The 25,800-nt window shown below is 43.2% G+C and overlaps 2 protein-coding genes and 1 long non-coding RNA gene across 3 annotated transcripts; 2 read left to right on the forward strand and 1 right to left on the reverse strand.

The window, feature by feature from the left end:
• Nucleotides 1–3,794: 3,794 nt before the first annotated feature.
• Nucleotides 3,795–4,682, reverse strand: LOC135117962 (uncharacterized). The gene has a single exon (XM_064038638.1). It carries the CDS (start codon nucleotides 4,680–4,682, stop codon nucleotides 3,795–3,797), a length of 888 nt encoding a protein of 295 aa, XP_063894708.1.
• A 5,567-nt stretch (nucleotides 4,683–10,249) lies between these two features.
• Nucleotides 10,250–11,328, forward strand: LOC135117929 (uncharacterized). Its single transcript, XR_010277255.1, has 2 exons — nucleotides 10,250–10,696; nucleotides 11,063–11,328. It is a non-coding gene; the product is annotated as an uncharacterized LOC135117929 (long non-coding RNA).
• Nucleotides 11,329–18,587: 7,259 nt separating this feature from the next.
• Nucleotides 18,588–25,293, forward strand: LOC110369805 (serine/arginine repetitive matrix protein 2). The gene is given in 6 exon segments (XM_049844396.2): nucleotides 18,588–19,113; nucleotides 19,296–22,130; nucleotides 22,133–22,232; nucleotides 22,346–22,601; nucleotides 22,672–22,765; nucleotides 22,852–25,293. Coding segments are annotated over 6 exon segments (3,399 nt in total). The 5' UTR covers nucleotides 18,588–19,017; the 3' UTR covers nucleotides 22,870–25,293.
• Nucleotides 25,294–25,800: the final 507 nt, after the last annotated feature.

Here is a 25,800-nt window from a genome sequence, read left to right on the forward strand (position 1 = left end):
TTTACTACCAAAAAAATTCTAAACGGTTACCAAAATGGATAAATGGTCACCAAATAACGTTTCCAAAAATATTATTCAATAAAACCATTTTTTCGTATAATTGACTACTAAAAAAATATATGGACGGCTTTAAAATACACTTTAGGCCAAATATTATATATTGTCACTACTTAGATGTTACCAATTATGTAATACCATGACTCCTAATTTGGCCATTTTTGTTAGACTAAAAAAGCTAACGATCGCTAGAATATTTCCCAAATACCAATTAATATACTGGGGTTCCCAAACGTACGTCGCTTATTTATTGTTATATGAATTTGTGTGTAACTCAGTACGTTTAAAAAGTAAGCACGCAACATGCAGCAAGCATGGCTTCTGTCACGGCTCCGGCGCTGCGTGGCTCCGGCGGTCCCATGCGAGCTTATCGTCGCAGATGATTTTCACGCTCACCACCGCGGCTTCGGCTTGCCTCGCCCCTCCGCGCCTACGCGGTTTTGAGTTGCACTCTAGGGGTAGGGCAGACAAGACTACGTGGAGTCGGTTTTGCAGCGATTCGTTTTCGTCACTAACTTTGATTTTTGGTAGTAATATTAATCTTTTAGTTGGATAGAATTTGGTGACCATTAATTCATTTTGGAAACCAAAAATAATATTTGTGCGAGATTTGCGATTTTTCTGATGTTATTTTTTTTTTTTTGGATCATAATATTATATACTTTAGTGCCCTTTTATTAAAGTCAATTTATTTTTTTTGGAGTTGTTTATTTTATTTGGTGCCTCAGCTTAGATTCTTAAAAATATTTTTGGTGATCGCCTAAATTATACCCGTTCATAATCGTCTTGGATAAAAATTTCCACTGGCATTATTCTATTTTCTCGGAGTCAACCTATGCAGTATGTAGGTTGAGTCAACCTATGTAAATCAAATATAGAAAGCACTTCTGTTTTAAAAAGAGTCTCTATCTATAGAGTTTCGTAGTCCTTGGAACCGTGCCTGAACCTAGCTATTGACGTTTTGCAAGAATCTGTAAATAATTCTAAGCTGTGATGTCTGTAAATAAAAACCTTTAACTTTAATTACAGCCTTACTTATAAAAATCAACTAATCATCTTCTAATCATTGTTTTAACTAATTACTACCCAAAGCCTTAAGTAGTGATTAAATTATTTTGACCTATAAACGTTGCTTAAGCATGTCTTAAGTAATGAACAGATAATGACATAAAAACATAATAATTTCTCAACACTACCTGAATGTTGGTAGCTTCAAAAAATATTTGTCATGAAAACGTTGTGTATGATCCCTTGCTGGACCCTACAATACTTTAGATGATGGTGGAAAGGAATAAAAGATTGTTAAGTACTGAACACTACTGTATTAACCGAAACGTACTAAAGGTAAAGATGAGCTTAATGGACTATGAGTGAATGAAATGAGTGACGCAGCCCTTGTTGGCTGTAACGAGAACGCTTGACCAACTTGGTAGCTCAACGCGAACTGAACATATATTATGAATTAAAATGTAAGTGGCGTAAAATGCTGATGTGCGGAATATGCGGTTGCACCGTACATGCTCCCGAGCGGGAAGATGAGTATGAGATGAACATGATAAGATGAGTAACAAGGTGATGCCAATTGGTCCTTATACTTGATGATTAACAAGTGATTCCAATTGGTCCTTATTTAATGCTTAGAGTCTCTACTTGAACTCCGTTTTACGTGATATAGGCACTGTACACTTGTCTAACTTATGCACCTTTGGAATTTCTCTGTAATCTGACACACACGGAATTTCACACTGATTACGCGCACTAGCACTATATTCCACAGTGGATGATGACAGAGAGGCCCCAGCCTCTGCCCGTGCCGGGGTCACGTGTTGCGTTGCCTGTAGACTTGCCAATGCGGCCCTTGCCACCTCGAGAGAAGCGGTCCGCCTGTTGTGCAGCCGACGCCGTACCATGAAGCCTGCTCCAACCACCAACACAACTCCGATCATCACATAAAATGCTGTGTAGTGATGGATATCGTGATAGGAAAGTTGATTTGGTAACTTTTCACTTGCTTTAAGTATGCGGAGTTGTTTCTTGATTTCGTCGAACTCCTCGTTACTCGAGAGTAGTGTATTGTTTTGTATCAGTGGTGTCGAGATGCCTGCGTTTATGATATGATTAATTGGTTCTATCTCAGGTAGCTTTAACGATGGTTTTATGTTTAAAGTGCTAAAAGCTTCATTGCGTGAGTAAACGGTAAAACTTTCAGTTTTAATTAGACAGTCGTGTTCGACTCCCAATATGCCTGCTTTTATTATCTGCCCCGGCGACACATTATCGCCGCATAGAACTCTTATTTCACACTGACTACAGCAGAAAATGCGTAATTGTTTATTTTGCTAAGAGCTGTCCATTGGTTCGAACAAGTCGTAATGCTGATCTTGCATTTGCTTGAGTCTGGTTCTAGTTCACAAAATTTTTCATTATTCTTGAGATGATAAATTGGCTTCTCTATATGACATAGATAATTGTCCACATTGTCACTTAGACATACCTGAACGTCGGATATGGACATTGGTAAATACGAGTCCTTCTTTAAATTGATTGCAACATGTTCAGCAATCGGAGTTAATGTAGCCATCCTTGAATTACCTACAGATTGAGGTATTGGGATAATTTTCATGATGGAAAATGTATCTCTAGACACCAGAGGTACTTTCAATTCGAAGATTAAAACTCTTCAGTCATTCTTGCTTTGACTGTCAATAAATGATAAATGTTTTAAAGTTGATTTGTAAGTTATTGATCGGTAACGTAAGATCTTTTGAAAGATGACTCGATATTGTATTCAGCGTGTTCTTCAGTTGTTCTGGTGACAATAAATGAATATTGAGTCTTCCGTGGTAAACATCTGTTACGGTATCTAATAAACTTGTTTGGATTGTTTTAGCTGTCTGAGAACATTGCTTGTAGCGATTGCTCCCGTACTGAAATCGTTCATGATTCGATTTCTCTCTGATTCGTTCAATAAAACGTTTTCTATTCTATCTAGCTTGATTGATAATGTATTAAGCATCTTGTGTTGCTTATTAATTGCTTGCCCGTTTCTTTTCAAAATGTTGTATTCTGCTTCAATTACCGTTGTTTGTTGTTTCAACAGCGAGATTAAATGATCTTCATTGTCACGTATGGATTGAATATCTTGTTTATATTGTTCTGCGAATCTCTCATCAAGTACACCGAATAAATTGTTTGCAAGATACCCTACACCGTTGATAAGGCCTCGCTTGCGGCGGCGCAGGTCTCGTGCGCGGCGCGTGCCGGTATGCTGACTCAGCAGCAGGTGGTTATAGTACTCGAGTTCTGAGAATTCATGCTTTAGTTGAACTTGAATTACGTCACAATGTGATGTTTCTTTAAACTTATTGCATAGCTGTTCTAAGTAGCCGAGGTATTTACTGCATGCTTCGGTACCTTGCCAAAGTGAATTCATGTCATAGTATGTGACTATCTTCCATTCATCTCTGATTAGTTGCATGTTTGCAATTTTGTCCAAATAAAACCTTGATTGTCTTTTAATTGTGTTACATTGTATGAACCGTATGCTGTGGTCAAAATGCTCATGAGAGACAAGAGTAACATTACCAGCGAAAAAAAGCTGTAGTTTACTCTTTTGATTTGATATGGCTTGCCATCCTTTACTTCCTTGGAACGCAACTCTTGTTTGTTGATTCTATCGTTCACAGGGAGAATAGACAGTTTGATAATAGGCCTCTTGATCAGCCCATTCTTTGTTTTCAATGTGACCACCCTGATGTGGCCATCGGCCCGGGATGCAGCTGGACGACTCGACCAACTGCCCATTTCCCAGGAGGTAAGTTTGCATCGTTAATTGTGACGATGTCATTTAGTTGAATGTCTGGTTGAGAATGTCTCCACTTGCTTCTTGCTGACAGCTGTGTGAGATATTCTGCATGCCAACGTTTCCAAATATCTTGTACTATTTTTTGAGTTAAATGCCATCTTGTCCGCATATCAGTTTCTGTTTCTAATATAGTCATATCTTGATTTAGATTGATAAAGCTTGACGGAGAGAGGAAATCTAGATCGTTGGGGTCTTCAGTAAGAGGACACAATGGCCTTGAGTTAAGTACTGCTTCTAACTGGGCCAGAACTGTGCTGAACTCTTCAAAAGTGAGCTTTTGCTCTCCAACGACTCTTCTTAAATGATATTTTAAACTTTTAACTGCAGCCTCCCACAGCCCTCCTGCTGTGGGCCATGAGGGTGCGTTAAAATGCCATTCAATCTCCAGGCTAGTAATTTCTTTGATGAAATCTTGATCAAATGTTTTTTGTATTTGTTCCAATTCTTCCTGTAAAATTTTGTTAGCACCAACAAAGTTTGTACCATTGTCGCTATACAAGTGTTTCGGCGAGCCTTTTCTTCCAGCCATTCGTCGCAATGCAGCTAGGAATGCTGATGATGTGAGGTCCGAGACTAAATCTAGATGAACAAGCTTGGTTGCCATACAGACAAATACCACTACGTAGCCCTTTGTAGTCTTAATTCCTCGGCCCTTGTTGGCCTTTATGAGCACGTGTCCGGTAAAATCGACGCCTGTATGTTCAAAAGGCTTTGCAATGTTACATCTCTGCGTAGGTAAATCACCCATCAACTGTGTCATCTTGCTTGGATTGTGTTTACGACAGGTAACGCAGGTACGTATACGTTTTTTGACGGCTCGATTACCGCCTATGATCCAATAATTCTTGCGAATGAATGCTGATGTCACCCGTGCTCCTCCATGGAAGGTAAGTTCATGTGCTTGATCTATAATTAAGTTTGTTAAATGTCCTTCGTGAGCTATGATAATCGGATGCATCATGTCTGGATTGATATTGGCCTTGCTTAGTCTTCCTTTGACTCTGAGAAGTCCCTCGTTGTCAAGGAATGGATTTAATTGCAATAACTTGTTTTTTGCTGATAGCGGCTTATTTTCTTTTAAATAATGTACTTCCTGAGCAAATTCTCTGCTGTACATGTAATATTATTTTATGCTTAGCATTTTTTAATTCATGTAATGTTAAATAAGTTTGCATGCGATTTTTCTTGTATCTCGCTTGCTTGATAAATCTTAATATCCATGCTAAAACTCTTGTTAGTTTAGCGAGTGTACTATATCTTACTAATAATTCATCCAAAATATTATCGCTTTCTTGCTGCGATATGTGATTAATAAGTTTCTTGGCTTTTCGTGCTTCTTCGTCTGTGGTAAACACTGCTTGCTCAGTTTCATGGTCAGGGTCGTATTTTCGGAGCCACGACGGTCCTTCCCACCACAGCGAATGATTTTCCAATTGATCGATACTCAATCCGCGGCTTGCACAGTCCGCTGGATTTTCTGCTGACTTGACGTAACGCCAGCAATCTATCGGTATTATGCTTGATATTTGTCGCACCCTGTTGGCGACAAAGGCTTCCAACGTCCTGGCTCTTTTGTAACCAGGCTAGGACTACCATTGAGTCTGTCCAAGTATATATCTTGATATTATGACTGATAAAGCATTGTTTAATTTTAGCCAACAATTTTGACAATAATAAAGCACCACTCAACTCTAATTTTGGTAATGATATTGATTTGTTTACTGGAGCTAATCTTGCTTTTCCTGCCACCAAAGAAATCTTTGTTACTCCGTTGTTTTCAGTCTTGCAATAAACAACGCATGCGTAGGCTTTATTAGACGAATCGCAGAATCCATGTAATTCTAGCGTGTTGTTTTCTCCTGTACCCAGCCAACGCTCCAACTTGAATTGATTGATTTTGTGCATGTCATCTTTAATGTTTAGCCATTCTTTGCTAATTTGATCGGGTAACTTGTCATCCCATTGACTACTTGACATCCAAACTTGCTGAAATAGTAGTTTTAGCTTTGTTGATAACGGTGACAGCCAACCAAGAGGGTCAAACAACTTTGATATGTCTGATAACATGGATCTTTTAGTTGGTGTTTTGTTTGATGGTTCCATTTTTGATTGAAATGTAAATAAGTCTTGTTTTGAATTCCAACGTAATCCCAATGTTTTTGATGTCTCCATTTCCTTAAAATCGAAATTTTCTTGCTCTCTATTCGCACTGATTGCATCGTCTTGTAAGACTGATACGTTGGACGACCACTTTCTTAAATTAAACCCCTGATTTTAGCAATGTGATTAAATCTTGCTTTAGTTTTACTGCTAACTCGACAGAATGCGACCCATGAAGGACGTCATCCATGTAGAATGACTGCTCCAAGGCCTTGATTGCAACACTGTCGAAATTTTGTCTCTCATCTTCAGCCAGTTGTTTTAAAGTCATCATAGCTAAAATGGTGCGGCCTTGGTGCCGTATGTAACCGTGCATAGTTGGTATACCTGATGACGCATGTCAGTAGTATCCCTCCATATGATTTTTGGAATTTTTGATCCTGTTCATTTAGCCAAATAAAACGGAACATTTTTCGATATCTGCCGTAAAAGCAACGCGATATTGTCTCCACCTTAATAGTAAAGATTGGAGATCTTGCTGTAGATTTGGGCCTTTTAACATGACGTCATTTAAGCTAGTTCCTGTTGTTGTTTTGATGAAGCGTTGAAAACTACGCGAAGTGCTGTCGTAGTGGAATCGTTTCGCAATACACAATGGTGCGGTAAATAATAATCCGGTTGCATGTTACCGGACGCCGGTATCATATGTCCTAACGTTTTATATTCTTGAATAAATAATTTATATTGTTTTGCTAATTCTTCATTATTGTGAAATTTCCTTTCCAACTGTTGAAATTGCGCCATTGCTTTATTTTTAGACAATCCCAACTGTTCCTCAAAGTTTTCTTGAAAAGGCAATCTTACTTCATACATGCCATTATCATGCCTTCTTGTGGTTTTCTTGTAATACTCAATGCATTGTAGATCTTCTGCAGATAAATTGGATGATTCCGAGATGTCTTCAATCTCCCAAAATCTTTGTACTTCGTCCACTTGATTCAGGACTACGCTACAATGAAAAGTGTTTAAGTTTCCGCATAAGATCCATCCCAGTCGTGTCTGTTGCGCGACCGGTAATGATAGATCCACCCTGATAATGCCCTCTAAAATGATATGGGAATACACATCGGCTCCCAATAAGATGTCGATAGGACGGCTGACATTGTATTCTGGATCGGCTAGTTGCACGCCAGCTAGATGTGCCCATGTTGGCTTGGTAAATGTACATCTTGGTAACTGATTAATCAGCGTGTCCATGATTACTACATCTGTTTTAAATGTAAAGTCATTGAAATGCGAACAACATGTTATGTTCGTAACGCCCTTGCTACTGCTCTCCTTTTCTCCTATCCCGCAGATGACGGCCTTGCAATACTTTCTTGATAAAGCTAGCTGTTGTGTCGCTCTCGCTGTGATAAGAGAGGCTTGAGAGCCTTGATCTATTAGCGCACGCATTTTGTGGTATGATCCGTCACTTGCTTGAACTTTGATCATTGCGGTTGCTAATAATGTTTCGATCATGTTATTGCCTTGTTGCGCAACGTGATTTTCTTGAGATTCTTGATTTTGCGTTGCAAGGACCACTGGTGTTTTATTCTCAGTAATTGTGTTACATGAAGACTTATTGTTGAACGCTTCATGTAAAAGTGTATTATGTCTACCGCTACATTCGCGGCACCGTTTTTCGGACGTACATTCCTTATCCCCATGCGAATAAAGACAATTTTTGCACAGACGTAATCGTGTTATAGCTTGTCGCTTCGAACTTGGCGTCATAGTTAAAAACTTATTACAATAGTATATTCCATGTGACTCTTTGCATAATGGACATGTTAATTCGATATTATTTACCGAAGTCTTACTTGCTGAATATTTATTCTTGAAGAATGATGACGATGTTTTATTTTGCTTGCTTGTTGATGGTTTGGAATTTTCGTTTTCTTGCGTGAAGATTCCAATGCGGTGAATCTGCTCTCTAAGAAGCTTAGAAACTCCGTCAATTTTGGTAGATCTCTGGGTTTCTTCAGAGATTCCAAATAATGATCATGCGTGTCCGCATCCAATTTCAGCAATAAAATACGCACGATGAATGGATCCCAGCTGTCTATGTTAACGCCTAGGTTCCTTATTGAGTTTAAACACTCTAGAGTGGTATCGTGAATTTTCTTGATCTGAAAAACATTTGCTTGTTGAACTACTGGAAGATTCAGTACGAGATCTAGATGAGATGTAAAAATCAACCATTTGTTGTTGTACCTATTGTTCAATATCTCCCAGCAGACATTGTAATTGTCAGAACTGATTTGTAAATGCTGTATCAAACGTTCAGCTTCTCCTCGCACCTTGCTTTTAAGAAACTGCATCTTGTGGGCGTTTGATAAGGAGATGTTACTGTGGATAGCTTCAGTAAACAAGTCCTTGAAAGACACCCAATTTTGATAATTGCCACTGAAGAACGGGATGTCGATTTTGGCGTCCAATTCTCTTTGTGAACTACTGACCCTAGTTTTCTATTAATTGCATTTTTTAATTCATTGTAAATAGTTTCTTGCTTCGTATAAGACACCTCATATTCTTGATTCGTACCCTCTAATTCGCTGTCTAGTTCCCAATGTAAGGAATCTATAATAGACCATCGAGACTGTAGAATACGCAAGGCATCTTTCAACTCCCACTTTTCGGACATAAAATCCAAATTTATCCCTGCCACAGTGCGCTGCAGCGCCCTGAAGTTGCTTGCTTGTTTCTTCAATAGTTCATCAAGCTTGCTAGATGAACCTCTGGAGCATGTCTCGACAGGCGGCGATTGTTGTCCCACCGGATCTTCTTGCTCAGACCATGCAGGACCCTGTTCTTCCTGTGTAGAATCTCCTTGTTGAGTTTTTTCATCTTCATCAACAAAACTTGATATTGTTGATTGATAAGTTCCTTAGTCGAGATATATAGCTCTTTTGTTTTTTCGTATTTACGGCCAATGAAATAGGGATGAGTCTTACTTTCTTCCATGAGAAGACGTTCGTGATGGTACTGGTAATCAGACCAATATTGATTTAAAGTATCTAAACGTCGCTTGAAATAGTCAGCAGTCTTACGATCCGCTGAGTCTTTTTTGATATTTGTAGCCAACTTTAGGATGGCTGTGTAAAGTTCGTCCTGATTTGCATGTAAGGCCTCCATGACGAGGATTTAATTATAGTAAGAAATAAATGGAAAGATCTTACTTGACTGTTTTTGATAACTGCTTACGAATCCTTGGTGATCCGCTGAGACACCTGTTAGCCTCAGATTTTGATGATGAAGCGCTTCTTGAGACACCTGTTAGTCTCGAGTCTGTTGCACTGAACTCCTTATAGTTCGCGGGTCCTTGATGACCCTGGGTCACTTGTTAGTCCCAAAGTTTTGTAGTCACTCAACACAATTCACACAAGTTTTGAGTCACTGGTTAGCTAACCGCTGCACTGTCCACGCGCGCGATATGGACTATGCAGCGTGCAATGTTCACAATCGAAGGACCATAATTATGTATGATCCCTTGCTGGACCCTACAATACTTTAGATGATGGTGGAAAGGAATAAAAGATTGTTAAGTACTGAACACTACTGTATTAACCGAAACGTACTAAAGGTAAAGATGAGCTTAATGGACTATGAGTGAATGAAATGAGTGACGCAGCCCTTGTTGGCTGTAACGAGAACGCTTGACCAACTTGGTAGCTCAACGCGAACTGAACATATATTATGAATTAAAATGTAAGTGGCGTAAAATGCTGATGTGCGGAATATGCGGTTGCACCGTACACGTTGTGTAATGGCAACAATGGCATCCGTAAAATATAAAATTAAAAAGTTGAACTGTCAATACACCGGAAATGAAAAATCAGCTGGTAAGAATCCAGCCATTTTGCTAATTAGCGGGTTAAACAAGGGTGTGAGGCTACTTAATTTGACAGCTCATTTAAGACATTGCTAAGAAAATGATTTATTTCAGCCACGTTTATAAGTAAGATTTTTTCTTAAACATCCCTTAAGTATAACTTATTATTTTATAAGTAAGGCTGGGGATGTTTTAATTCATAAACAATATCAGTTAACATTAAAAATGAAAACCCTATCAATGGAGCTCAGTGCTCACGTCATTATTTTGAAATCTTGGTTTAGCTTCGGTATTGGTCATCTTTCTTCTGTGGTTGGTAGGTAGCTTGAAAACAGTTAACAACGGAATAGATTTAAACTTGTAACATTAATTGTTACATGTCTTAATTCTTTTTAATAAAATGTTGAGTAAAATAAAGTTAACAAAACTATTTACAAAACTAAAACTATTTACAAAAACTAAACTATTTACAGTAGCAAACTAAACGCATCAAAATTTCTGGCCAGCTACATTTTATCACCACGCACGTATTTAAACGAGCGACATATTAGGCACCCGGACCGCACCAGCGACTCCTCGCTTCCACGTCGCCGCTGTCACGGCTGCTGTCAGTGCGAATCTGGATATCGAGGCGAACGCACGCCAGTTTTTCAAAAGCTAATCCAACGGTTTTTCTAAGTAATTATAATCGCCATAGCGATTAAACTTTTTAAGGGCGTCATTACCGTTCCCTCGACTATATATCTCGACATATAATAATACTCAGCATATTCAGTGTGTGTGATTTAAACCCCGATTGGGTAAGTGCTATCCAATTTTAAATTAGCCAGAAGCTAAGCAAATCATAACGGTTTCTTTCGCTTTGCTTTAGCTGGGAAATCTCTTTATTTGTGTTATCGCTTAACTTTATTTCTCTTGCAAGTTTATTATGTGCTTTTGCCCCACACTTTCTTAATAATGTAATTTTGCCTACTTGCGTTTTAGTTACCGTTAAAATTTTCAAATGTTTAAATTTGCTAAGTAACCGAATTATTGTTATCTCCGTATCTGATAGTGAACATCCACAGCAACACATCTACACTTTTAGCGCTTCCCTATTAAGCGTTGCTGAGGCTGCTCACCGTCTACGGCCAGTGTGTAATGCCTTCGCTTATTGCGCATTACAGGGTTTCACGTACACCTTAAATCTCCTGCTTCCCCGCGGTGGACTGTAGCGGGTTGACCTTCGAACCCTACACCAGCACCTGGACCTGAGCGCGGCGCGCGGCCACCTGTTCCTGCAGCGACCAGTGACGTCAGGGAAGTGCTAGGCCAGTGAGGAGGTTAATCACTGTAAAACTGTATGTATGGGCTCTAACCCATTGTTTATTCCTGCCGACCGAGCTATACTGTATTTTGTGTGCGGTAATTAAATTGTCCATCTTGCTACCTACCTATTTTTTTTATTTAATAACCCCTGGGAGGGATAAAGTAGCGTAGCAGAGGATCAGACCGGGACACTGGCGCCCTTAAACGTGGTAGAAATACAGTTGATTACTCCTCCTCCTTTGGTTGTGGGTTGTGTATGTTAGTGGTTGTCTGTGTAAACGTCTTTTATTTTTTGGTTTTTTCCGTTACTAATGTGTACGTCACAAGCTTTCAATTTCTTTGAGCAGTTAATGTTGGTCATAATTTATTAATCTACCCTACATTATTTTTTATTAATTTAAAGTCGTTTAGTTGCATAGTTTGTGCAAATATTTCTTGCTAATGTTTTTGTCTCGGGCACCTAAGACGACGCTTTCTTAAAATTGTTTTTTTTCATTATATTTTTTTTTTTATTGTGTTCACATTTAAATAAATATCATACTAGTATTGTATTATTAGTTAATTAAGGTACAGTACACATTAGTAGCATTTTTTTTATTTCTTCTGCTTCTTTCTTTTATGATTTTGTTTTTTTTTTAATTTGATTATTTTTTTTTCGTTAAAAAAAAACCAGACGTTCTTAAATTTTAATTGTAACAGAACGGAGAACGTGTTGTTTTTTTTCTCTTTTAATTATTGTTTTTTTTCTCTTTTAAGCTTTGTGTTTTTTTAGTTTTGCAATTGTTTTTTTCTTTTAATTTTTTTGTTTTGTGTTGTGAATAGTAGCGCATGCGTCATTTATCCTTCTGTTTTTAATTGATCTTCAATATGCTTCCTATTAAGTTCCTGTCTCTTCAAAAATCTGAGTTGGAGTATGAAGTTCGTATTAGAGGCGCGACTCCTGCACCTTCTGTTGAGGAGTTACGAAAACAGATTATAAAATTATCCCCTGATTTACCTTCAGAATATATATTAGAGTCACCTCTTGACGCAAGACAGGACCTTAAGGGTTGTTTAGAAGTTTTAACGAAAATTCAATTAAATCTTGACGCTAGCGATCCTAGCGTTGCTTCACTATTGCGGACACAGAATATGTTGAATCATTTATACAATCGTGTCGAGAGGATAACGCGTAGTGACGACATTAAAAAGGAATATGATGATATTGTTAGCGGTTATAAAATGTTCTCACAAAAACTTTCTACTTTGTTAGCCAAGAAGCCTTCTACTAGTACTTCTTCGAATGCGGCTAGTGCTAGTTCTGTCAAAGACTCAGTATCTACTGTACCGGAACTACAGAACATGATTTCTGTATCTTGCGATCGTACATCATCCGATTTAAGTAAATTAAAATTTACTGGCAAAACTTGTGTTCGCGCGTTTATACAGCGTGTTGATGAATTTATACTGGCTAGGAATATTTCTCAACAAAAAGTCCTAAGTTTTGCATCTGAAATTTTTCAAGACGATGCCCTTCATTGGTATCGTGCGGTAAAGGACAAAGTTAGTTCTTGGCCTGAATTAGCGCGGTTATTAAAAGAGGACTTTAGTCAAACTGATTATGATTATAGACTCATTTCGGAAATCCGTTCTCGTACTCAGGGAGAACGTGAGAATATTACCATTTACTTGGCAGTTATGAGTGGAATGTTCTCGCGTTTATCCAGCCCTCTTTCGGAAGTAGAACAATTAGAAATTCTCTTACATAACATCAGACCTTGCTATGCTAGTACATTAGCGGCTGCACCTCAAATCACAACTATAGACACTTTGCGTTCGTTATGTCGTAACTACGAGGCATTTCAGACTCGACTGTCACAATTTCAGGAGCCTCCTAAGGTTACTTCCGACACGCTTGCTCCTGAATTTGCGTACACTAAGGATGTCCATAATTCTATAAATAAGACTAATAATAGTAGTTACAATAAATATAATCAAAATAATTCAAATAATAATTACAATCAGTATAGAAATAATAATTTTAATAATAACAATAAATATGTACATGCAATTAACGTGGCTAAAAAGGAACCTTACTGTCCGAGGTGTCGTAATAACACCCACCACATTCGTCAATGCAAGGCTCCACGGGATATCGTTTGTTTTAAATGTGGTATGAAGGATGTGAAGACACCCGATTGCCCTAACTGTAGTAAGACTAAAAATCAAAAAAACTAATTAAGCAGAGTTGTAACAATTTTAGCAAGCAAGACTGGGATGCTTGGCTTGATTTTATAAGAAAATTTTCCTCGTCATACAGAGTTGCTACAATTCTGCTATCAAAACCACTAAATGACTCTAGGCCTTATGTAAATATTAAAATAAATAACATTAATGCTGTTGGGTTACTTGATTCTGGAGCTGCAGTTTCAATTCTGGGAAACAATTCTCATTTACAACTAGTGGACTGCACTTTAAACCAGGATGACCACCCTAAAATAATAGCCGCTGGCGGTCAATCATTAAACACCTTAGGTTCGGTTAATTTGCCAGTTACTTTTGAGGGCCAGTTTCACATTATTAAGGCATATGTTGTTCCCGAAATTGAGACATCAATTATATTAGAGTGGATTTTGGCGCGCTTTTCGGATTTGCCCGAACTATATAGGTAGCATCACGATGTCAAACGTCCCATTAGCGGAAATAAAGATGGTAGCGGTGAACCTTTCATCAACTCCTACGATAATTTGTCGGTGTCACAGAAAGCGATAGCTGATAATGTGATTGCGCAGTTTCGGACTATTTCTACAGAAGAAAAGGGTCTCGGTAGAACAAATTTAATATGCCATCGCATTGACACTGGTGACGTACAACCGATTAGACAGCGTTATTATAGGATGTCCCCCGAAAAGCAGCGCATCTTAATTGAGCAGGTGGACGAAATGCTGTCACTTGACGTTGTCGAACCTTGCGAAAGCGCCTGGTCTTCACCCGTGCTCATTGTCAATAAAAAGAACGGACAGCCGAGGTTCTGTTTAGACAGCAGGAAATTGAATGCAGTAACTAAGCGTGATGCTTACAATTTGCCTTATGTTTCGGAGATATTAGATAACCTTCGCGATGCTAAGTACCTGAGCAGTATCGATTTGTCCAAAGCATTTTGGCAACTGCCTATAGCGCCAGAAGACCGCGATAAAACCGCATTTTACGTTCCGGGCCGTGGCACTTTTCGTTTTAAAACCACTCCGTTTGGGTTAACGAATGCCCCCGCAACGCAACAACGTCTCATGGATTTATTATTTAGCGATATGGAGTCTAAGACCTTTGCTTATTTGGATGACGTCATAGTAATAAGCTCTAGCTTTGATGAGCATGTTTCTCGTTTGTTGCGGGTTTTGGACAAATTGAGACAGGCAAATTTAACCGTAAACTTCGAAAAGTGTAACTTTTTTCGAAGCGAACTAAAATATCTGGGTTACGTGGTAGATTCTCGTGGTTTACGCACTGATCCGGACAAGGTGGAAGCCATTATTAACTTTCCGACCCCTACCAATAGAAAGGAGTTGAAACGCTTTCTCGGCACTGCTACGTGGTACCGACGTTTCGTCCCTAACTTTAGCACAGTGGCTGGTCCACTTAATAAGCTCACTGCTAACGGGAAAACGCTCCTTCTTTCAAGTGGTCATCGGAAGCTGACGCGGCTTTTAACTCGTTGAAGGAATGTTTGGTTTCCGCTCCTGTTCTTTCTTGTCCGGACTATTCCAAGCCTTTCGAAGTGCACACCGACGCGAGTAGTTACGGTATTGGTGCTATGTTAACGCAGACTATAGACGGTAAAGAACATCCGATTGCCTACATGAGTAGATCTTTCACCAGTCCTGAGAAAAACTACAGCATAACTGAAAGGGAGACCCTTGCCGTGTTAGCTGCTCTCGAACATTGGCGGTGTTATATAGAAAACGGACAAACATTTACGGTGTACACTGACCACTCCGCGTTAAAATGGTTTCTGTCGTTAGAAAATCCCACAGGACGATTAGCTCGATGGGGGGTAAGACTGTCCTCATTTAATTTTGTTATCAAACACCGTCGAGGTGTCGACAATGTTATTCCTGATGCCTTGTCTAGAGCTTTTCCGGTAAATGCAATATCTCTGGCGAATGCCAACACAAACGACATCTGGTTTAAAAATATACAACGGCTGTCTGACTACTCCTTCAAATTATCCTAATTTCACCATTAAAAATAATTCATTATTCCGACTCACAAAAAATATTAACAACCAATTAACTTCAGAATTTGACTGGAAGGAAGTCGTACCTAGTGAGTTTCGTGAAAGCATCATAGCCGAAAATCATTCAGAGCCAACCGGTGGACATCTTGGTATTTTAAGACTTATCGGCGCTTATCATTAAATTACTACTGGCCAAATATGCACCAGGATGTCGTTAAATATGTAGGTTCCTGCTCGGTTTGCTTATCTTATAAGGCGCAAAATCACACTACATTGGGAGAAATGGGTCGCCCGAAGCAATGTTCGAGACCTTTTCAGATGATCTCAATTGATTTTGTGGGACCTCTTCCCACCAGTCGAAAACAAAATTCCTATATATTAGTTGTTATGTGCATTTTTTCAAAATTTTGTCATATATTCCCAGTACGTCGCGCTACTGCGGACATAGTTATTAAGATTTTAGAGGATTCTATATTTTTGGTTCACGGAGTTCCACAAACAATCTTCTTGGACAATGGGACACAGTTTATAAGTTCAGCTACTGACGCGCTATTTAAAAAGTACAAAATTCCTAACGTTTTTTTCACGCCGAAGTATACACCACAAGTTAACACGGTAGAACGCTACAACAAAACTATTGTAACTAGTTTGTCTACGTTTGTTGGAAACGATCATAGATCCTGGGACACCTCCATTCCCAAGGTTCAGTTCGCGATAAACAATTCTGTAAATGAAGCTACCGGTTATACCCCGTCATTTTTAGTTTACGGTAGAGAAGTAGTTTTATGCGGATCGCACTATACGGACAATGACCTGGGCGATGAAGTGTTATTCCTTCCTCGCGATTTATACGCTGAAAACTTAGGGTGTCTGCGTTCAGTTTTCAATGATGTGCAGGCTTCGTTATGGCATGCACATGAGAAGAATACTGCACACTACAACCTACGTAGGAAGCCGGCGGAGTTTAATGTGGGAGACATAGTTTACAAACGCGCATTTGTTCTAAGTAATAAGGACAAATATTTTAGTAAAAAGCTTGCACCTAAATTTGTCAAATGCCGTGTAATTGAAAAACGGTCTCCACTTATCTATGTGTTGGAAGATATGTCAGGAAAAAATATAGGTGTCTGGCATATCAAAGATTTTAAAAACACTAAGTGTAGTAGCTAACAGATTTTTTTACATTTTTAAAATGAATTGAGACAAGTCACCTTAAATTAACCTCTTACGACTAGCATTGGTTTTCTGTGCGATAAATCACAGATAACTTGTTGTAGAAGGTCGCGTCAACATGATTTTATATTGTTGAAGCTATTGTGTAAGGGAGTTTGTTTGATATTATGAAAGGATTTTGATAGTTGATAGTATGAATGTGTAGTGTTAGTGGTAATCTATAGACGAGTTTTTTTTTGAGAAAAAAAACTCTTTCTGAGACGAGGGGGGTAATGTAACATTAATTGTTACATGTCTTAATTCTTTTTAATAAAATGTTGAGTAAAATAAAGTTAACAAAACTATTTACAAAACTAAAACTATTTACAAAAACTAAACTATTTACAGTAGCAAACTAAACGCATCAAAATTTCTGGCCAGCTACATTTTATCACCACGCACGTATTTAAACGAGCGACATATTAGGCACCCGGACCGCACCAGCGACTCCTCGCTTCCACGTCGCCGCTGTCACGGCTGCTGTCAGTGCGAATCTGGATATCGAGGCGAACGCACGCCAGTTTTTCAAAAGCTAATCCAACGGTTTTTCTAAGTAATTATAATCGCCATAGCGATTAAACTTTTTAAGGGCGTCATTACCGTTCCCTCGACTATATATCTCGACATATAATAATACTCAGCATATTCAGTGTGTGTGATTTAAACCCCGATTGGGTAAGTGCTATCCAATTTTAAATTAGCCAGAAGCTAAGCAAATCATAACGGTTTCTTTCGCTTTGCTTTAGCTGGGAAATCTCTTTATTTGTGTTATCGCTTAACTTTATTTCTCTTGCAAGTTTATTATGTGCTTTTGCCCCACACTTTCTTAATAATGTAATTTTTGCCTACTTGCGTTTTAGTTACCGTTAAAATTTTCAAATGTTTAAATTTGCTAAGTAACCGAATTATTGTTATCTCCGTATCTGATAGTGAACATCCACAGCAACACATCTACACTTTTAGCGCTTCCCTATTAAGCGTTGCTGAGGCTGCTCACCGTCTACGGCCAGTGTGTAATGCCTTCGCTTATTGCGCATTACAGGGTTTCACGTACACCTTAAATCTCCTGCTTCCCCGCGGTGGACTGTAGCGGGTTGACCTTCGAACCCTACACCAGCACCTGGACCTGAGCGCGGCGCGCGGCCACCTGTTCCTGCAGCGACCAGTGACGTCAGGGAAGTGCTAGGCCAGTGAGGAGGTTAATCACTGTAAAACTGTATGTATGGGCTCTAACCCATTGTTTATTCCTGCCGACCGAGCTATACTGTATTTTGTGTGCGGTAATTAAATTGTCCATCTTGCTACCTACCTATTTTTTTTATTTAATAACCCCTGGGAGGGATAAAGTAGCGTAGCAGAGGATCAGACCGGGACAAACTGTAATAATAACTTTTCGAAAAGAGAAACAAACAAAGTATCTCGACTTAGCGCACGAGCTTGCCGCCATTCGGAGTGTCGAAACGGCTGTTATTGTGCCGATTGTCGTTACGGCCAATGGTTTAATAGCCAACACCTCATGAGGCTCTCGTTGGGCGGCTGGATCAAGGGACTGATTCAGAAGCCAGTACTCCTTGATACGGCACGTATTGTGAGGTTTCTGTCTCTGGGACCCTAACCACCGGTACGTTGGACCCTGTGCCCGATGCCTCGGTGACAACCTATTTTTTATATTTTTAAATATTTTTATAATTAAAAATTTAATTAATATGTTCAAGAATAAATAAATGAAAAAATGACTTTTCGAATATTCAAACCTCGATATACATAGGATATTTGTAGGGCTTAATTGAAATAAAGCATGTTTCGTTGGAAGAGATGATTGATCTAACGCCGGAGGTTGCCGCGCGCCACAAGTCCGCGTTACGTAACGCGGCGACGGCGACGGCGGCGACCCACTCCGGGCGCAACAGATCGCGAAGTGGGGCAGGCAGCGCGCGTGCGCGGCCGACGCGCATGCGCGGCGCCACTCCGCGCCGGCCGCAGCCGAGTCGCGGCCCTATCGACCGGCCGGACGTCCGCGCCGCCCCGCCGAGTGCGCGCTATGTGTCATGTGAACCTTTCCTAAATATGTAACATGAAATGAACCCACAGTTAACACCGCTCGCCATCCATCTAATAATTCATTCATTTTCAATCAATTCTCGAAAATAAGACTTACACTCAGGAGGGACATACGACGAAGAAGATGAAAGCAGCAATCCTACTCTTCTAAAATATTTTCTTGGTAACCTGTTCAATCAAATTTCGTAAAGTTGTGTCGTGGTGGAGTCAGCAGAGATAACAGAATGCCACATGTGTGTACATTATTAATGTGAGGGCCGTGCGACGGCGGCGAGTGAGTGCGCGAGTGCGGGACACATGCAGTAGCGCGCGGCGCAGCGCCGGCCGATGGCGGGCAGCGGCGCGCCCGTGCGCCAGCTGCGCCGCGGGCCCGCGCCCATCGCCTCCTTCGACCACGACGTCTCTGACGAGGTGAGACCGCCAGTATGTATCTCTCACGTTCTTCCTCTTTCTTCTGCTTATTGCTTTTCGCTATGATACCGAACGGCTTCACCGTGTCTTTAGCGTAGCATCATCGGTCGATTTATTGGAATACATTGACCGACTGAGGCTATCGCTTCTCGGTTGATAATCCCATCGCTTAAAAACTTTCACCCTCGTTGCAGTCAAGTCCGGAGACAAAGCAATCGTTTCGGCTACCGGAGATACGCGAGGACCCGGGGCGCAGTGCGAGCGCGGGGCTGGCGCCGCCCGAGCAGCGAGCGCGCTCGCACTCGACGCCGGGGCCCGGCGCGGCGCTGCCGGCGGGCGGGCTGACCGCGGCCCCCGCGCCGCGCATCGACATCTCGCGCGCCTCCAGCTCCAGCCACCACGACTCCCGCGACAGTTCGCCCGAGCTGGCGCTGTTCGCGGGCGCGGGCGAGGACTCGCGCACGCGCCTGGAGCTGGGCTTCCGCGAGGACGGCGCGCTGGAGCTGCGCTCGTCCACCGAGGAGCTGGCCTTCCTGGAGGGCGCCCCCGGCGAGCCCCGGCCCGCCGCGCCGCCGCAGCCTGCCTCGCGCCGCCACTCGCGCAAGGACAGCCAGGGCTCGGAGGCGGCGCTGCTGGCGGTGTCCGGCCGCACCAGCCGACTGTCCAGCGTCGGATCACAGTGCTCTGCGCATTCCGCGCTCTCTGCTTTCAGCCATCAAAGCCGCCAATCGGTCGGACGCCTTTCAGTGGTCTCGGGTATATCCAGATCTCCCTCACCGCACAGAATGTTACTTGAGACTTCTTTTTGCGGACCGAAACCTATAGAGACCGATCCGGAGATCTGCGCTGCAGCGGTAGAAGAACGCCTCCTAGAGATTGCGAAACTGAGTGCGGCTTCGCCGGCGGGCGCGGCACCCGTGGACGCGCGCGACCGGCGCGAGGTGCGCACCGAGGCCACCGTGGAGCGCGCCGCCGCCCGCGCGCCGCCGCCCTCGCCCGCGCCCGCGCCCCTGCCGCCCGCCGACTTCCACGAGCCTCCATTGCCTAAGGGCGCACCGGCTCCGGCACCAGTTCTATCTCCTGCCAAAGCTCAAGCTCCTGTCCCAGCTCCAGCACCAGCTCCTGTCCTGGCACCGCCTCTACCCGCACCGGAGCCAGCTTCAGCACCAATTCTCACTCCGGTACTTACTGCTCTTGATGATGATAAACTACAGAAGGAAACACAAAATCGTGCACGAGTTCAAGAAAGGCGCGCACGGCCTCGTGTGCGTCGAGAACCGTCCGAACCAGAAGTCTATAAGAGTGTTAATCGTTCAAAAGATATTATCAGAATAAAGCTCAAGCCCGACGATGACTACGAGGAAGAAGAGGATGAAAGCAAACAAACCAGCGAGGTGGAGGCGGAGGCAGCGAGGGGCGCGGAAGCGGCGCGCAAGCCGGCCAGCTTGGAGCTGTGGCCCGCGCGGCCCACCGAGCTGCCGGCGCCGGCCTCGCCCGGCGGCCGCCGCGCGCCGCGAGACAGCCGCACACCCTCCCCTGCCGGAGTACCGGTCTCGCGAAAATCTTCCTTTTGCTCACTGTTCAAATCACGCGAGACCATTGCGTCACCTGACTCGCCTTCAGATGCACTGCGACGCAAAAGAAGTCTTACAGAAGGTCGATCGCGAAGCAAAAGCCGCGACCGCTCCGCAACCCCAACTTCCGCGGGTAAGATTAGAGGTTCTGTATTATCATTGTTTCGGACTCCACGCAAAAGTGCTGCTTCTCCTTCACCGAGTTCACGTGAAGGATCTCCGGTCGTTCAGCCACAGCGGCAGATCACAGCTATCACACCGCAGCCTGTAGAACGCACTCGGCGCGGTGATAAACTGAAGTATTATGAAGATACTAAAGATGGTATCATTCACATACCACTGCGAACGCCACCTGACGAGCGGCCAGGCTCTAGTAGCGCGCGTCGGCCACCAGACGTCACCAAGGCTACGGTAGAAGTGACGACACATCGCGAACCCACCCAGACGCGCCCGGCGTCAGCTCCGCAGTCCCGCCCAGTATCTGAACGCGAATTTGCTCCACCCGCTCCCTCTCAAAAACCGATTCATCGAACTGTTCTTCCTGACGGGAGCATTATAATACCACTTCGCTCACCAACTGAGCGCATGCCCGAAGATCGTTTGCCAAGTCCACCGGTCAAAGGCTCTTCGCCACCAGAAGACACTCCGCCAATAGTAGTAGAAACCAAAAGCATGGCAGCCGTCGAAGTGAAGACTGTCCAGGCAGCTGTGACTCCCCGAGAAAAAGAAGATATCGTTAAAATACCTCCTGTGGATGTGCAACGGGTCGAGTCTGCATCCGCTACTGATGATGGCCGGCGACGGCGCAAAGAAAGACTCGTATTTACAACTCATGTCGGTAGTCGCGAACAGGTTTTCAGCACTCAATTTAGCATTACAAAGACTCCAAGTGTAACTAGTGAAATATCAGGGTCCTTCCCAAGCTTCGTCGACGGTGACGATATGAAGACGTCGAGTCGAGACGTGGCCCCGGGAGCCATCCCGGCCAGCCCGGGCGAACTGTCCGACGGGACAGCAACCAGCCCAGGCAACCGGTCCGCCGGCACCGCTACCAGTCCAGGCGAGCGTCCCGGCAACTCGAACGGCAGCGCGGGCGCACGGCCCGGTGGCACCGCGTTCAGCCCCGGGTCCCCGCAGGAGCCCGTGCGGGACTCGTCCGAGTCGGAGCCCAGCTCCGAGTCGGCTCCGCCGCTGGCCGGCGACGAGGTGGAGAAGCGCGGGCTCGTGGTGCAGCAGTCGTTCGAGGAGGAGCTGCCGTACGTGCCCACCACGCTGCCGCAGGAGCGCTCGGTGGCGCTGCCCATGGTGCCTGTGCGCGAGCGCGGCGGCGTGCTGGTGTCCGGCGTGTCGCGGCCGCGCGCCTCCGCGCCCCCCGCCGCCCCGCGCGCCCGCCCGCCGCCCCGCGCGCGCCACGCCCGCGCCCGCCCGCCACCCCGCCCGCAGCCCTGCCCGCCGCGCCGCCCGACAAGCTGCGCATCCACCTGCCGCGCCGCCCCAGCACGGCCGCCCCGCCCGCGCGCCGCCCGGACCGCCCGCGCACCCGCAGCGGAAGCGACAGTGAGTTTAGTCTTTAGTTAACACTTCGCTATTCGTGTGGTTTTACCACTATGGAGGAAACTTGACTCCGTCGTTACTTCCATTCATTAATTGAAAATTTTCTTATAAATCAGGTTTCGATTCACGACCTAAAACCGAATGGATCGATTTCGAGGAGGTGCCAGAGAGACGAAAACAGCCGAAACGCATTCAGACGCTGCCAGCGGCGGCAGCGAGCGGCGCGGCGAGTGCGGAGGCGGGCGGCGCGGGGGGCGCGGTGGTGTTCAGCTACGTAGAGCCGGAGCAGTGCCGCTGCGAGTGCCACGCGCACGCGCGCGACGACGACCAGCTGCCGCTGCTGCAGGACGAGCTGCAGCCGCTGCGCGTCAGGTAAGTGTGCTCGACGTGCGGGGTGGGGGGGGGCAATGAGCGCGGGCACTGACGCGGCGATGTGTTGCAGCTCGCCGTCGCCGGAGGGCGCGGAGGAGGCGCGCGTGGCGCTGCGCGTGCAGGTGGCGCCCTTCACCGCGGACCTGGACCTGCGGCCGGACGGGGTAAGGCGCGGCCGGGCGGCGCTGAATCCCCACTGACCGCGCACTGACTCCCCACTGACCCCGCACTGACCCGCTCTGTGTTGCAGGAGGCGCGGCCGCACTGACCCGCCGCTCCGGCGCCGCCGCTCCCGCACGCACGCACTTCACCGATTTAACGTTTTATAAATTATATTCTCTATTGACTGGAAGGAGATGTTATCATTTTTGAGATGTAAATTTACCCGGTTCATTAGATGTATATGTATATTTATAGCGTCGTTTATATCTCTCCTATTAGCTACCGTTGATCTTTGCATTTTTGATGTTTATTGAATTGTTCAAAGTGTACCAAATGTACATAGTGATTTTTACGGTACGATAGTAATATTTAATGTTCAACGGTGACGTTTGACTCGACCGAGTGCCCGGTCACCTGCCTTACCCGCGAGTTCACACGTTCACCCGGTGTTGTCGATCTACAGCTCTCGTCAAATAGCTGTGCCCGGCGGAAGTCTCGCGCATGCGTAATACTGTTTTGTTCTGACATTTCGAATGCTTCGCAGTCAGTAGCAGCCCACTTGAGATCGCCATATTCGACGAGGGCTGTAAGAAACCCAAAGGCTTAGGCTGAGATCTATTAGCGTTATAACAGTAAATTGTCTAAACTCAAACTTATATTTTTTGCTAAAACAGATAGATTTATCATTTGTATTGTGGTCAACAACCTTAATGACTTAAGTGCCTACTAAAAACTTGGTTAAAATGATAGAGCGTTAGTACCTAGCTATTTATGTGACGAGTACCTACTTACTTGGTAAAGTTGGTATTTTAGTGACGCGGTGATTGCCTCAGAGAAACCAATGGCATGACTTTAACTATAATCACAGGTAGCAGTCGCATGACATATTGGAACTGCTGAAACATGTGCAACTTGAATGATAGTTGATGTTTCGTTGCTGGGCGAGGCCGGCGCAGTTTGTGAGGCAGTACGTCAGTCAGTACCCACGTGGTATATTGTTTGCGTCCGTGTATATGCCTACTCAGCTGAATCTCGTCCTATAAATAAACATATGTATTAGGTTACCCATTATATTTGTAATGAAATGTTATCAAGCTAACATAAGTTGAGTGAAAGAACTCTCAACGACTCCACAGTCAAACTGTGTAAACGGTTTCGTGGGGCGAACGCGTAACTGTGTGTATGTATATCATGATAAATAAATAAATACATTGAAATATCTTAAGCACTTGTCGCTTTCGCTTCATAGAACTCAGCCTTACCTGGACATCACGTCATACTTCATAATATTATGTAGGTACGTGTCAACATGTTTAGTTTACCACCAAAAAGCTCATTATGCGAAACTAAATCAACTTGTTAATGTCTACTTCTCAACATAGGATTAATGAAGGCATTCGATTTGTTCCCGGTTCTATCTTTGACATTGATAATAATATGTTTTTATTTGCTTAGCTTTAGACGAGTCGAGCAGAACTTCACCCTGTGCCATAGTGAGTGACACTCCGGCTGACTCCGTTGACGTTACAATTACAGCTACAACCATGAACCATGACATCGTCAAAATATCATATTAATTGGTACCTGTATGTACCAACTAACGAATTTGTACCCGCTATTAAGCAAAAAAACAGAGAGTAGATAATTTGAAATTATATGGTACTTATTTGACATACCTACAGTTAGGGCTGCCATCTCGAATTTCGCCAAACCCGGACAAACATTAAAAAAACCCGGACATTTGGCGTACCTAAATCGCATTTTTTCCCCGAACGAGTAGGTACGATTTTTTTTAAACAAAATAATACCTAATCTGTAATCCATTTAATATTAAAATATACTTACATTCAATGAGGTGCTTCCTTACATGAAGTGTCCGGGTTTTCCCCGGATACTTCTTGAAACCCCGCCCGGACGGCCTCCAAACGAGGACAAATCCGGGGAAACCCGGACAGATGGCAGCCATACCTACAGTGCATGTGCACATGTGTCAACAAGCAGTACGGAATTCGAATCAATTTTAAAGGCGGTTATAAGCCTAGATCAATTATATTGTAGTATTCTAACTCGTTAGGTACCCGATAAGTTGCGAACTAAGTGTAACACAAAATGGACCAATATGCTTCTATGTGTAATTGAGTGGAGCCAGGCTACCCAATAGTAGTGTGTGAACTGATTGACATGTTGCTCGATGATAAACATATCCAGCCCATTCTCCAAGCCTAAAATATAAATATCATCGCATGCTGTTTTAAAAATGTTTTTGCCAATTGAGCTTTTTGGTACATTTGTAACACAAAACTTGCAATAAGACTTGTGATAACACGAAGCTGTAAGCCCGCGCTCGAGAGCCGCGCCTCTCGCGTCCCGTGCGCCTGCGCAGCTGCATTTGCCACTTTATTTAGCGACTTTATCGTAATGTTAGTTGGTTTCATTAACGCAATAATATGTAAGAAATGTATGTAATGTTAAAACAAATCTATCAGTTAGGCAAAAGTCTGAAACGTAAAAATATGAATTTTGCTTTCCAGTTCGTCTTTTATTTCCCCATTGTCATCAAAATCCATGAAAGTAACATTCCACAACTCGGTAATCGAGTCCCTATTCGAGTTAATATTTCAAGGGGCCCATAAATGACAATAATCTGCACTAATAAAATGGTGTCCATTTCGACCGCGCGGCCAACTCATAATAGTAGTAATTTGTTACTTTTCACTCCTCTTTTCCTGAATTTGTTACAAAAAAAAACAAGACGCTATGACAAAGAATAGTTGGCCGCTAGAACCGCCACTTGCCGTAGTCATCGCCCGTGATTACACAGAAACTATACAAAGCAGATAGACGAATGATACATCAAAAGAAAGGTCTTAATTTGTATAATTTGTTACAAAAATAAAAAAGACAAAACGTAGATAAACAAAAAGTTATGCAATGTTTAGAAATGGACACATAAAATGAAGATAAATATTTTGTTTGTTTGTCTTTACCTCAAGGTAAAGTCTCGGCAATTACAGAAACGATTTGAAATAATCTTTTT

Source organism: Helicoverpa armigera, chromosome 16 (assembly GCF_030705265.1).
Source record: "Helicoverpa armigera isolate CAAS_96S chromosome 16, ASM3070526v1, whole genome shotgun sequence".
Lineage (NCBI taxonomy): Eukaryota > Metazoa > Arthropoda > Insecta > Lepidoptera > Noctuidae > Helicoverpa > Helicoverpa armigera.